Genomic DNA, 13,046 nt, shown 5'->3' with positions numbered 1-13,046 from the left:
TAATCCTTAAAAGATTTTAGGGTTACCTCTTCAGAGGGGGTAATGTTAGAGTACCCAAAATCCCCATAAAAATAAATAAATGAAAGAAGAAAAGAAAAAGAAAAGAAGTGATGGGGAGATATGGGAGGAGTTGGAGGGGAGGGAGTGGACATGGATTTGATCAAAACACCTTATATGCATGTATGAAATTCTCAATAAAGTTTTTGTAAAAGTTATAAAAAAAAAAGAATTCCTTTACCTTCCAGGCTTTTGTAATGGCGTCTCAGTTCATCAGTCAGAAGGCAAAGAGGAAGAAGCTGAGGGCTGGACTGTGTGATTAGGAAGGAGCGCAGGCTTGCTTGGCCATTGTCTCCTGGGTGGGTGTCCTTTCTCATCAGGGCTTGAGATTCAGGTGAGATGGTCTGCATCACACAGATGCTGAAAATTGCAAGGGGAATGATGGACTAAGTAGAGAGGTGAACCATGTGCATGGCAGAATCTACCCATCTGGAAACCAGCAAGTCAGGACAAGAATTGCCCTAAGACCTGCGATTCAGATTCTACACATGATGATCCTTTCTGAAACAAAATGCTATGTCTTGATCTGAGAATTCCAGCAAAGCACAGAGGAAACCCTTGGCTCACTAACCCCGATGTTCTGAGTGGAAGTTCACAGAAGGGCAGTCAAAGCTTTTGAGACAAATGCAAAGCATCCAGGCTGGCTTTCCTAATTAATTATTGTTTCAATGAATCTCAAAATTAGAGTGTTTAGCATATTGATCAAATTGACATTGAAAAATGAGTGACACAAAAATCATGAAAGGTAAATGCTATATATCCTACTGTTAATGCAGCAGGAAGGGGTGGGCTTACTGGAAAATTAGCCTCATTTATGTTTGACCTGTTTAAGCTTTTCCTAGTTTATTATATAAAAGATTCCTTCCAAATAATTTTTGTAGTTTTTCAGGTTCTGCTTTTATTTATACATGATTCCCAATGGGGGCCGACGGACACAGACACTAAAGGGTTACTACTCCTCACTCTGTCAAATTTAAGTAGAAACATTAAAAAAAATACCTTTTAAGGTTTTTTCAAAAGAAACATTCCCATCAATATTATTACTCATAAAGGCAAAAGTAAATTCTTAGGTCAATTGTCCAAGGCCACAGATGTACTGGGTGGTTGAACTGAGACCGAATTTGAATCTTTTATTCCAAGGACTCTGTTCTCTGCATTAAGGAGCTAATTAGACTTCTCCTTAAAGGAAAAATCACACCGGTGAAACAGGCCTCTCTTAGCCAAGGCCACCCCACTTAGCTCTGACCATGTGATGCTCACTCTCCAGCCCCATTCACTTTCCATACAAAACACACACAGGCCACAGAAAGATGTGAAGTCCATCAGTAGACTGTTGTGTTTAAAGCACAGTTTAAAAATCTGTACTGAGATGTAACGGAGATGAAATTCCGGGTCTGAATTCACCACATCTGTTGTTCGTCATGGTCTCCGCATCTGTTGTCTCTCACCCGTCTCTGCGTTCATGTTGTAATCTGTCGTGTCCTTCTGCGAGGTGTATTTCTTTTGCCTCTCTTAGCGTGTGGAGTGAAAATGCCTTTAGTTAACCTTCATCTTGAAGGTTATTTGCTGAATATTAAAATCAAGGTCAACCTGCTTTAAAATTTATAAAGTACTTTAACGTTCTTGCCCCCACTATCTTATTACTGAACTTCTAATAGAAAGTTTCTTATAATCATTACTTTCTGCATGGAACATTCCCTTTCTTCTCCCAGTGGCTTTTGGCACTTTCTGTTTTCAAGGTCTTGGGTAAAGTTAAGGAGTTACGGTGTGTGTGGATATAGTTTCATTCATGTTCCTTGTGCCAGAGTCATGTGGAAATTTTGGGATTTGTAAATTTCATTGAAATTGAAAGTGGGTTTTATTAGGACTTGATTGTTTTCTTCTTCCATTTCCCTCATTCAGGAAATCTGTTTACAAGTGCATCAATTCATAAGAATTTGTTCAGTTCGTTGTTACTTTGTCCATTTTGTTTATTTTAAAAACTATGGGTCTAGAGAGATACTCATCGGTTGGGAGCACTGGCTGCTCTTGCAGAGGACCTGGGCTTGGTTGTGAGTGCTCATGTGACACCTAACAACCATCCTTAATTCCATCCTTAGTTCCAGGGGATCTGGCACTTTTCTGGCCTCTTCTTACATTGCATGCTATGGGTGCACGTACATGCAAGCAAAACATACACATAAAATAAAAACAGAAAAATCTAAAAAAAAAAATATTAAAAAAAAATTCTGTAGCCCACCCCAGAAGGGCCTGGGGCTAAGCTTTCAAGCTCATTAATTTATTTTGCTTTTCAATGTCTAACCTGCTGCTGAGACCATCTAATTTCATTTAGTACAATACAGTGTTCAGTCCAACAAGGTCGACTTAGTTTTTGTCGTTGTCTCACATCTCTAACTTGATGGGGTTTTGATCTGCTTATATCATAACGTGACTTTTTGTATATGATGGTTCAATGTTTCATTAACTCCTTGAAAGAAACCCTCTATTTACACCCAGTTCCTCTTCCTAGTTTTGTGAGGGACCTGGCATGGTCACTGAGGAGCAAAATGATGGGACATTTCCTGCTGCTTCTTGGCCTCTGGCACTAAGGCCTTAGCTTAACTGCAACATGGCCCCTTCAACTGACCCGCTTAGAGTCACAGGACAGGACACCTCATAGTTTGGAGCCATAAGTCTGTCAGCTCCCGCTTCTCTAAGTTGATCAACCCAAAACTAGGGGAAGGGAAGCCATTGAAACTCTTAAAACCCAGGGCACATTGGACTCTGGCTCCCAGATTCCCTCTGGAGAGCTTCATCTTTCTGTATGAATGAATGAATGTGCGTGATTCCTTATGTGTACAGATGATTATCATTCAATAAATGTTTGGTTGCTGCTTTTGCTGGCCTGAACTTTTTCCTGCCTTTTAATTGTCCAGCCCAACACTGCCCTGGAACAAGAATGATGCTACACCCTTGGCCAACAAATATTCCACTATCTATTGCCATCGATTTTCCTTGTTTGGGTCAATAAATGTTTGGTTGCTGCTTTTGCTGGCCTGAACTTTTTCCTGCCTTTAATTGTCCAGCCCAACACTGCCCTGGAACAAGAACGATGCTACACCCTTGGCCAACAATTATTCCACTATCTATTGCCATCGATTTTCCTTGTTTGGATATTTCATATATTAGTAAGATCTGTGTTTTCATGTACCTGGTTTCTTTCACTTAATATTTTGAAGGCTCACTGCAGTTTATCATGTTAGCACCTGTTAACGGAAGTGTGCACTTGGCCTTTCTGTGCTCCTTCTGGTTCTTGTGGGCTACACTACTACAGACATTTGTGTACTTGTGTACAGTTTTCTGTGTGTTCATACTTTTTGCTGCATTTATACTTATTATGGCTCATTTGGTACTTATGTTTAAGATTTTGTGGAAATGCTAATTGTCTTCCAAAGCAGATGTATTAGTTTACATCCCAAACAGCAACATGAAGAGTTCCCCTTTCCCACATCCTACTGCAAGGGACTGAATCCTGATAAGCAAACAGGGCCACTGAGGAATAAAGACGACACACTTCTCTCTTAGTACAGGACAAAGGGCTCCTCTAGCCAGCAGGTCTCTTTCTAGTCAACGAGTCCAAAGCAGTGCAGGTAAGACCCAGGCCTATCTGGACACCCCTTCACTTGAAGCCATAAACCTATCAGCCTTTTCTTTGACTCACCCCAATACCTGGTGTGCGAGTGTTTGGATTTTGGTTTCTGAATTCCCCTTTCCACGTGTGGAGAGCTTTATTTCCGAGTGTACAGATGTGTGATTATCTTTTAGCAAGTTTACTTCTTGTTCTCTGCCAGCCTTGGGTTTCCCTGCCTTTAATTCTTTGAGAATGAACTCAATCCCAGGACCCTGAGCATGCGAGATGCTGGAACTGGTAACACAGCAGCAATATACCACATCTTGCTTTTGGACAACTCTGTGTCTGAACGTACAGACTCAAACTTATCTGATGACTTCAACGTCTATTTTGGTTCCGATTACTAATTTTTCTTGTCATGAATTTTCTTTTAGTCGAGTTGGTAATTTTAATTGTAGGCCAGGCACTGTAAATGGAACCTCATTGCTTGGTCACATATTGAGGAGATTTGTTAAGTTTTAACGTGCTTGGTGGCACGAAAGCAGTGCTCGTCTAGGGGCAACTGTTGCCACTTGCAGAGCAAGACGCCTCGTCTACCAATGTCCCACAGACCCTGCATGCTTCGAGCACAATCCATGACCGACTGATGATCTTAAAAACCCATTAGGACATTTCCTCAGATGCTTGCTGCTCAGGCTTCTCTGAGCATTCGGAAACCTTGCTGACCCCCAAGTCCTCTGTGAGCACTTTTACCCTCCTCCATTCTCCTGACTGACTTTACCTCCGGGAATTTCAGCTCTATTTTATCCACCTAGGACATTCGCTGGGCTCTGCAGGCCATTCAGATGACATCTGAGAACAGTCCTGCTAGGCAGACTGTCCAGGCCCAGGCGTGGTCCTCCATCTTCTGCCTGGGATGACTGTCCAGGCCCTCCATCTTTTCCCAGGGATGACTGTCCAGGCCCAGGTGTGGTCCTCCATCTTCTCCCTGGGATGACTGTCCAGGCCCAGATCATGGTCCTCCATCTTCTCCCTGGAATGACTGTCCAGGCCCTCCATCTTCTCCCTGGGACGACTGCCCAGGCCGAGGCGTGCTCCTCGTTGTCCCCACGAGCATCTCCTGGCTACCTAGATCACCTGATGAAATTCTTCCAAAGCGGACGTTTTGACCTCAAATCACCGCTCTTCATAACTCTCAGCGCCGTGGAGGACACCCAGCTTCCTAACTGCAGGAGCAACACGCTAAACACTGCTGGGGACCTTCTGGGCTGAGAACCCGAACTTGGCTTCCTCAGCCCAGGGACCGCCCACTGGCCGCAGCCGCCGCAACCTCGCTCCACTTCCGGCCTGCTGCGCTCAGAGCCCCCACTGCGCAGGCGCAGGTCTCAAGCCGCGCCAGCGCCCAGACACCTCTGCGCCTGCGTCAACTCGGGACGGGATGGGGCCCCGCCAATGAGCGTAGCGGACACTTCAGGAAGTCCCGCCCCTCGCCCCACAGCCAATCCCCGCCTTGGCGCGCAGTCCGGAATCCGAACGCACTCAGGGCGGCCGAGCTCGGGATGGACGCGGCGGGGACGGGGGACGCGGAGGCCGAGACCTGAGGGACCGTGTCAGCCAGGCCAGCACTGCGGCCCGAGGGACCGTGTCAGCCAAGGCCAGCACTGCACCTCTCGGGTACTGTGTCACCCTCTCCCCGGATTGTAGCCCCTGAGGGACTGTGTCCCCTCGTTCCAGCACTGCGCCTCTGAGGGATTGTGTCAGGTAATGCCAGCGCTGCACCTGTGAGGGACTGTGTCCCCTTGTTCCAGCACTGCTCCCCTGAGGGCTGTGTCCCCTTCCCGGGGTGCAGCCTGGCGGGCTGTGAAGGACTGCCACCCCGCCCCCGCAATGCCCCTCTGAGAGGCCGGCATGGTCCACTTGACTCGCGGGCGTGCCCGTGGAAGGCTCGTCCGTCAGCTGCCCAGTTCACAACCCTTTTTCAGTGCTGTGTTCTACCCCCTGTCCGACTCTGAGGACTGCCAGTCTGGCCGGGCCCCCGGGCTCTGAATTAGGCCGGGGCGGCCCTGCAACTTCCTGCCCTCGGGTGCCGGTTGCCATCAGGTCCCGGTTGCAACCTCGGCCCACGTGAGACACTGGAGCACTGGGGTGTGCTCCAGGTGTGTGCACGTGCACACGGCCCCTGAGCTAGTGCACCAGGCAACCACAGCCCCTCCCCCCCCAGGGTCCTGGCCGAGGTGGCAGACATCCTGGAGCCCACAGGCCTGCAGGAGGAGATGGAGCTGCCGGCCCGCATCCTGGCGGAGTTCGAGAGGGTGGGTGCTGGGCGGTAGGTGCCCGAGGGTGGTGCAGGGGGGTAGCACCGTGCTGGGGAGCTTGTTGGAGCCCGAGGTCTCCCTGGGAGTCCCTGTTGGCTCCTATGCAGCATCTGGTCGCAGGGAGCTAAGCACCCCAGCCCCTGGGCGGGAGGTCAGGGTGGTCTGCTTCCTTCAGCAGAATTCCCGGAAGAAGGACAAGCTGCTGTGCAGCCAGCTGCAGGTGGTGGACTTCCTGCAGAGTTTCCTGGCCCAGGAAGATGCTGCCCAGGGCCTGGGCCCCTTGGCTTCAGAGGACTCCAGCAGTGAGTGGGCTGAGATGGGTAGGGCAGGAGAATGGGAGGGGAGGGCGAGGGTGCTGGGGACTGGGAAGCCTGGGCGCAGCTTCGGGAGCATGGTTGGGCCGGCCTTGCTCGGCCCAGCCCCACCCCGCCTGCTCCCATGGCCCACTGTAGGACAGAAGGCGCTGGCAGCCAAGGAGCAATGGAAGGAGCTGAAGACGTCATACCAGGAGCACGTGGAGGCCATACGGAGCGAGCTGACCCAGGCCCTGCCCCAGCTGGAGGAGGTCCGGAGGAAGGCCGCCGAGCTCCGAGAGGCCTGGCAGCAGCTGCAGGCCAAGGTGCGTGGAGGAGGCTTGAGACAAGGTGGCGCAGAGGGGCGGAGGGAAAGGGGCAGCTGGGCGGACTACTTGCCAAGTACAAACCCCCAACCTGCTACCGCAGCCATTCTCTCCCTCTCCCCCTCCCCTTGTGACCTGCAGAAGCAAGTAGCCGAGGAGAAACTCCGAGCGGCTCAACAGCAGTGGCAGCTGCAGCAGGTGGGTTTGCCCTCTTAATCTTCTGGAAGTTGTTGGGTTCGGCTTCTGTCAGTCCCAGCCACACTGAGCTGGAGGGGCTGGGAGGATCGTCTAGACGTCTGTACTGGGTGGGCACATCCGCTCCCTTCCTTCTGTAGGAGAACCATCTACGCAGGCTGGCACAGGCCTCTGCAGAGCTCAAGAAACGTCAGAAAGTGTCAGAGGAGCAGCTTGACCGGCTGTATCAGGAGCTTGAACCCTTGGCACAGCAAACAAAGCGGGAGCAGCAGAGGCTGAATAGGTGAGGCTGAGTCCTGGGCAGAGGACCCATGCCGGCTCCCTGCTACTCTAGCGCTTCATAGCCCCTTCCCCTTCCAGGAACCAGATCTACCTCCAGCTGCTGTGCACGCTGCACGGGAAGCCACTGGTCCTTGAGGCCAAGGCTGAGGACAGAGCCACTGCAGAAACTGCCCTTTCTCCTGTGTCTCGCTGAAGGTAAGGCCTGCCGGTGGACCAGGGCCAGGAGTGGAGCAGACCACAGGTGTGTGGAGGACAGCCGGGTGGCCTTCTAAGTGTGTTAGCATTGAGGCTCTGGGCGGCAGGGAGGAGCTGGGAGCTTGGTCTGACTGACACTGCCCAGGCTGTACTTCTCCAAGGCAGAAGACCCACACCCTCCCAGGCCTGACTTCTGGGTCAGGAGTGTGGAGAGGGATCCTCTCCCAGGTTAGAACCAGCTCAGTTGGTGTCCTTGACTGCAGGTGGGAAGGAGAGCCTCTTCTCTGAGCTGTGCCTGAGGGCTTGGGGAGTGAGGAGGAGGTTGCCTTAGGATCGGCCCTTAGCACTGATGCATCCTCAAGCCTGACCTCCGTGGCTGACCTCTGTTTTTCTTCCCCAGGATGACTGAACTCTTGAGTACGGCTACACCCTGACTGGGATTCAGGTGGGGTAATCTCTGGAGTCCTCAATTAAAAGTTATCTTTGTTACTTGCTTGTGGTCATGTACTGGTGGGAAGAACTGTGGTCACTAAAAGAAAAGAACATCACAAGAGCTGAGATTGGTGTGGACAGGGAGGGTGCAGCTAGTCTGGTCCTTGCCAGTTCCCCAGATTCATAGGAGGCAAATCTGTGCAGCTCAGTTCAAGGAACAGATGCTGTGTTCCAGTGATAGGTGTGGAGTGATCTTTACTGATGGAAATGTTTGCTGAGTGCTTTGTGCTAGGGGGCTTGCTGTAACTTCAGGGCTATACCAGCGGCCCTTCTACCCCTGATTTAAGGTGGACTAGGGTTAGATCCCTGGTATATATTTGTGCATTATTTAATACTTTGGTCACCCTTGTTCATTCATCTTGTTAAGCTCAAAGATTGGATTTTGTACTCTGCCATTGTGACCTGTGTTCTGGACATCTCTTGATAGCTCGGTCATTTCCTACCCTTTGCATTTAGGTGGAGAAGTAGTATTTTTGTAAATTCTTATTTTTATCAGATTGTAGTCTCTATTTTGGAATCTTCATTTTGTCAAATATGTAAGGCTCTATATTTCTTGACTTCTAAGTATTTTAATAAATATTTGATTCATGGTATTTTCTGTTTCTCTGTAATTGTTTCTTTGCTCCATGAGCTATTTTGAAAAATAAGATTTTCGGTTGTGTCTGTGACAAGATAAATGTTCCTAAGTTTGTTTTAATTTTGTCAGAGAATCTTCTGTGTAATATTTTAATTGGCATGGAAAACAATTGCACCCTTAATAGTCTTTAACAGTTTGGAAAGAATGTTTAGAATTGTGTGTAATGTTGTTTTTCCATTAGATTGTTTGCTGTTTTTTCCACGTATGTCTTTTATGCACTTAACTTTTGTAGTCTTAGTGTTGCTTTCTGGGAGAAGCGTGTTTGGGTCCCAACGCGAATTGTTACTTTGCCTGGTGTTCTTCATAGCTCTGTGCAGTTTGCTGGTAATTGTAAGCACACACGTGTTCACTTGCGTGTCCTTCCATGCTCCTTCACTGCTGTGAGTTGCCCTCTTCGTCACTGCACTGATGCTTTAAGTCTTGAAATATAATATTTGAGCTCTAACAACCTTGCCCACTCCTTGTTCCGCCTGGAGTTCCAGCCTCCTTTATCCTTGCTATCATGTGTATGCAGCATTTTAAAGGTTACTTAAAAATTGGGTTTAAGGGGCTGGAGAGACGGGTCATGGCTTAAGAGCACTGGCTGCTCTTGCAGAGGACCTGGGTTCAGTTCCTAGCACCCACATGGCAGCCAACACCCATCTGTAACTCCAGTTCCAGAGTCTCCAACACCCTTTTGTGACCTCCACAGGCATTGTAGGACACGGATGCACTTACACACATGCAGGTAAAATTTGTCTTTAAGATTTCATAATTCCTAGCACTTCAAAAAATAGGGCGAGTTTTGTATTTCTTTCATTTTAAATTGTAATTTCTTTTGTTTTTTTCCTTTTTTCCCTAGTTTTATTTACTGTTCTGTCGTTCCCTCTCTCCTCTCAGCTCCTCTTCTCTGCCAGGTCAGCTTTTATTAGCTTAGTCTTACTGATTGTGGGAAGTACTGATCCTTTTCTTAAACAGGAACCCTGGAATGGTTTACAGTTGATGGATCGGCCCAGCCCTGACTAAGGTGTCTTGTTCACATGTTACATCTGGCCTGTTTATGTTCTTACATATTAAAATTGTGATCAATATTTTATTGATTTAATGCTTTATTTGAATCCACGTATGTATTTACCAGTTTACCTACCTTATTTTTATATTTTCTTGCTATCCTGTGAAATGATTTTATCAGAAATAAACGTGTCATAATTTCCGTTAAGAGTCCAAAGACTTCATAGTATGAAAATATTTTTTTTCCTCATTCTTGAAAGTGCCTTCATTATCTAGAAAATAATTTATAAATGAGAACTTTGATTTAATTCAAAATTTTTGTACAGTTGACTGGGTCTTGTTACTGATGGGGCAGCCACCAATTTTAGCACTTTCTCTTCATCTTTTTTCTTGTCTTCCAGCTTTGGTAAGGTAACATTGAAAAATATGTAGATTTGTGGTATGCAGCATATTTTGGTATATGCGTGTATTGTGAAATGATATCATTTGTTACTTCATGTACTCCCCCAGCACTTCAGTGTACAGTAAGGCACACGGTCACCTTACTTACCGCAGAGCTCTAGACAGCCGTGTGTTCTAGGTCCCACTGGCTGCTGACAAACTCCTCTGTGTCTGCTCAGTGGTTTTATGTGTTTTGAATCGTTGGGGTCTTTTCTCACTTGCCGTTAGTTGGGTTTTCCAGCATGGGCTTGTCTGTCAACCGTCCTAGAGACGTTTCAGGAGTGTTCTTTGATCTTCTTCCAACACTTCAATTAGATAACCACTGTTTGAGCTTCATGTATAAAACTTTTGTATTGTTACTTATCGGTCGTATTCTCGTTCCCTTTAATGTCATTTTAATTGCGTGTGGCTAATCTGTTATCAATCATCCTTTTCAAATTGTGTTAGTTTTTTTTACCTTAGAACGACATGCATAGAAATGCTGTCATTTTTATTGGCTAGTAGTTACAACTTGGCTGCCCTTTGGTGCATGCTTCTATTTAGTTATTTATGCTTCAACAATCTTTGAGCTATCTACTTTTCCCAAACTATTTTTGGGGATACTTTGTGATTCATGTAAAATTGAGAAGGTTTGTTTCCTGCCAGTGGCTAATGGGTATTACCGGTGCAACTACATAAACATTTTATTCTCTATTTTGGGGGTCTAGAGAGATGGCTCAGTGATTAAGAGCACTGGCTGCTCTTGCAGAGGACCCAGAATCAGTTCCCACCACCACATGGGGTCTAACAACAATCTGTAATTCCAGTTCCAGGGGATCCAACGCCCTCTCCTGGCTTCCTCTGGCATTGCACACACAGGTACACTTACATGCAGGCAAAACACTCCTACACATGGAATATAAATAAATAGTCTGTATTCTTAATATTCTTTGTATGCAGTCCAGTTTTCATTTTTGTCCATGGATTTCTCTCTTAATAGTTTCTCATGAGGCTTTATTTCTGTTTTGCCGCTGATAATGCAGGTAGTAGACAGAGGTAGCCGATGGTAGGGCGCTTGCCTACTATGCACAAGGCTCCCCACGTGGTCCTCACCTCCACAAAAGGACAAAACCCTTCAAGCTTTTTGTTTTTGAGAGGGCCTCACTAACCCAAGCTGGCCTGGAACTCTGTGTAGACCAGGCTGGCCTTAACCTCAGAGAGATCTACCTGCCTCTGTGACTCAAGGTGTGGGTCACGCCCAGCTTAAGATTTGGCTTTTAATATGCCCTTTCTATTTTTTTTATTGTGTGTGTTCTTACCTTTCTTTTGGTTAGTTTTGTAATATTGATATAATTTAAAATACGCAATAGATGAACTTTTTTTTTTTTTTTTTTTTGTAAAAACAAATGCCTTTTCAATTCCTGGTGTAGCTAGTACATATTTGTGTAAAAATAAGCTTATACACTTTATTGAGGCATTATTATTTTTATGGATTTGTTTTTCCAAAAAGGAATTAAAGAGAAGCCTAACAGTAATCAAATTATTGGGTATAATACCATGCATTAGAAGTATGCAAAACCTAGTTTCTCATGGTGTTTGTTTTCTCCCATTTTAGAGCTTTCCTGGGATTAATACATCTTTTCCCTACCTTATAAAATATATGTAACTTGTATTAAATGTCTCTTCTGTGCCTGTGTGTGTCTTTTTATGCATAAGTCTTGAAATACTAGTGGAGTGTGCAGTTGAATAGGTGATTTAATCATTATTCCTGTCCAGTCTTTGAGTTACCCATTTGCCACTTAGACTGTTTGGCTCTAAGAAACGTAGTGTTTGGGACCTCTTAACTAACAAAGACGCTTCATTGAGACACTTTGTGCTTCAAACGTTGAATAATGCAAATATTCTAGAATCAACATCTTTTATGTTTGTCTTGAAGCCTTTTCCAATTTTATTTTTGAAGTGCATACATTCTACTTGAATCAGTAAGTAACAGTTTTAAAAACTGGTTTCGGGAATCACAGTCTTGAACGTGCTGTTGTCCTTCAGACTCTTGTCTGCTGGGATTGTGTATGCTACCACATCTCCATAAAAGACTTCCCTTTATCCCCTAGGTTCCTTGTATACCCTTCCCTCCCCCTCCCTTAAACTAACCCAATTTTTATCCATATCTCCCTTATTAACACCTGTTTCCTACTGTTCTTCTCTTTCAGTTTCTAGTTCCATCCATTTACCTGCAAATTTCATGATTTCATCTTTCTTTACTGCTGAGTAAAACTCCATCGTATAAATGAACCACATTTTCATTACCCACTCGTCAATTGAGGGACACTTAGGTTGCTTCCATCTCTTAGCTATTGTGAAAAGAGCAGCAACAAACTTGGATGTACAAGTGTCTCTGCAATAGGATGAGTTCTTTGGGTATATGCCATGGAGTGGTATAACTGGGTCAAATGGTAGGTTCATTTGTAGTTTTTTAAGAGTTCTCCACACTGCTTTCCATAGGGGTTGAACCAATTTGCAGCCCCACCAGCAGTGGATTGCCACACTGTTTTCCATGGGGGTTGAACCAGTTTGCAGTGTTCCCCTTTCCGCACATCTTCTCGCACATTTGGTATCATTTGTTCTCTTGATCTTAGCCAGTCTGGCTGGGATAAGATGAAATCTTGAAGTAATTTTAGTTTGTATTTCCCTAATTATTAGTGATGTTGAACATCTTTTAAGATGTTTCATAGCCATCTTTACTTCTTCTTTTGAGAACTCTCTGTTTGACTCCTTAGCTCATCTTTTAGCTGCGTTTCTTTTTGTCTCAGTTCTCTTTTTTTAGAGATCGTTATATATTCTGGATATTAAACCTCTGTCAGATGTGTCGCTGGTGAAGATTTTCTCCCATTCTTTGGGATTTCTGTTTGCTTCTCTGGTTGCCTCCTTTGATTTACAGAAGGTTTTTAGTTTAATGAGGTCCCATTTGTTAATTCATGCCCTTGTTTCCTGAGCAATTGATGTCCAGTTTAGAAAATGCTTTCCTACACATATAATCTTGTAGGTTTTTCCCAAATTTTTCTTCTAACAGTTTCAGAGAGTCAGGCTTTACATTGAGGTCTTGGGTCCATTTGGAATTGACTTTTGTGCAGGGTGAAAGACGGGTTTAGTTTCATTCTTCTACAGGTGGCGATCCGTTTTGCCAGCACCATTTGCTGAACACGTTTTCTTAATGCCCCTTTGTCAAATTTTCAT

General features: G+C 45.7%; 1 protein-coding gene across 5 annotated transcripts in view; it reads left to right on the top strand.

The window, feature by feature from the left end:
* Positions 1 to 5,166: 5,166 nt before the first annotated feature.
* The window catches only part of Zwint (ZW10 interacting kinetochore protein), a 27,234-nt gene continuing 19,354 nt past the window's right edge, over positions 5,167 to 13,046 (top strand). The window contains exons 1-8 of one of the 5 annotated variants that reach the window (XM_029561528.1): positions 5,167 to 5,262; positions 5,887 to 5,979; positions 6,158 to 6,284; positions 6,435 to 6,601; positions 6,743 to 6,799; positions 6,937 to 7,079; positions 7,157 to 7,273; positions 7,674 to 7,718. In XM_029561528.1, the coding sequence (XP_029417388.1) occupies positions 5,227 to 5,262; positions 5,887 to 5,979; positions 6,158 to 6,284; positions 6,435 to 6,601; positions 6,743 to 6,799; positions 6,937 to 7,079; positions 7,157 to 7,271 (738 nt within the window). In that variant the 5' untranslated portion in view covers positions 5,167 to 5,226 and the 3' untranslated portion in view covers positions 7,272 to 7,273; positions 7,674 to 7,718. Of the gene's footprint in view, positions 5,263 to 5,300; positions 5,429 to 5,886; positions 5,980 to 6,157; positions 6,285 to 6,434; positions 6,602 to 6,742; positions 6,800 to 6,936; positions 7,080 to 7,156; positions 7,274 to 7,673; positions 7,763 to 13,046 lie in introns of those variants that run through there. The other 4 variants (XM_017797123.2, XM_017797122.2, XM_017797124.2 and 1 more) reach the window with 4 other exon arrangements.

Source organism: Nannospalax galili, unplaced genomic scaffold (assembly GCF_000622305.1).
Source record: "Nannospalax galili isolate Female #2095 unplaced genomic scaffold, S.galili_v1.0 scaffold534, whole genome shotgun sequence".
NCBI lineage: Eukaryota > Metazoa > Chordata > Mammalia > Rodentia > Spalacidae > Nannospalax > Nannospalax galili.
The sequence above is the reverse complement of the archived record's forward strand: the minus strand, read 5'-3'. Positions and strand labels throughout refer to the sequence as shown.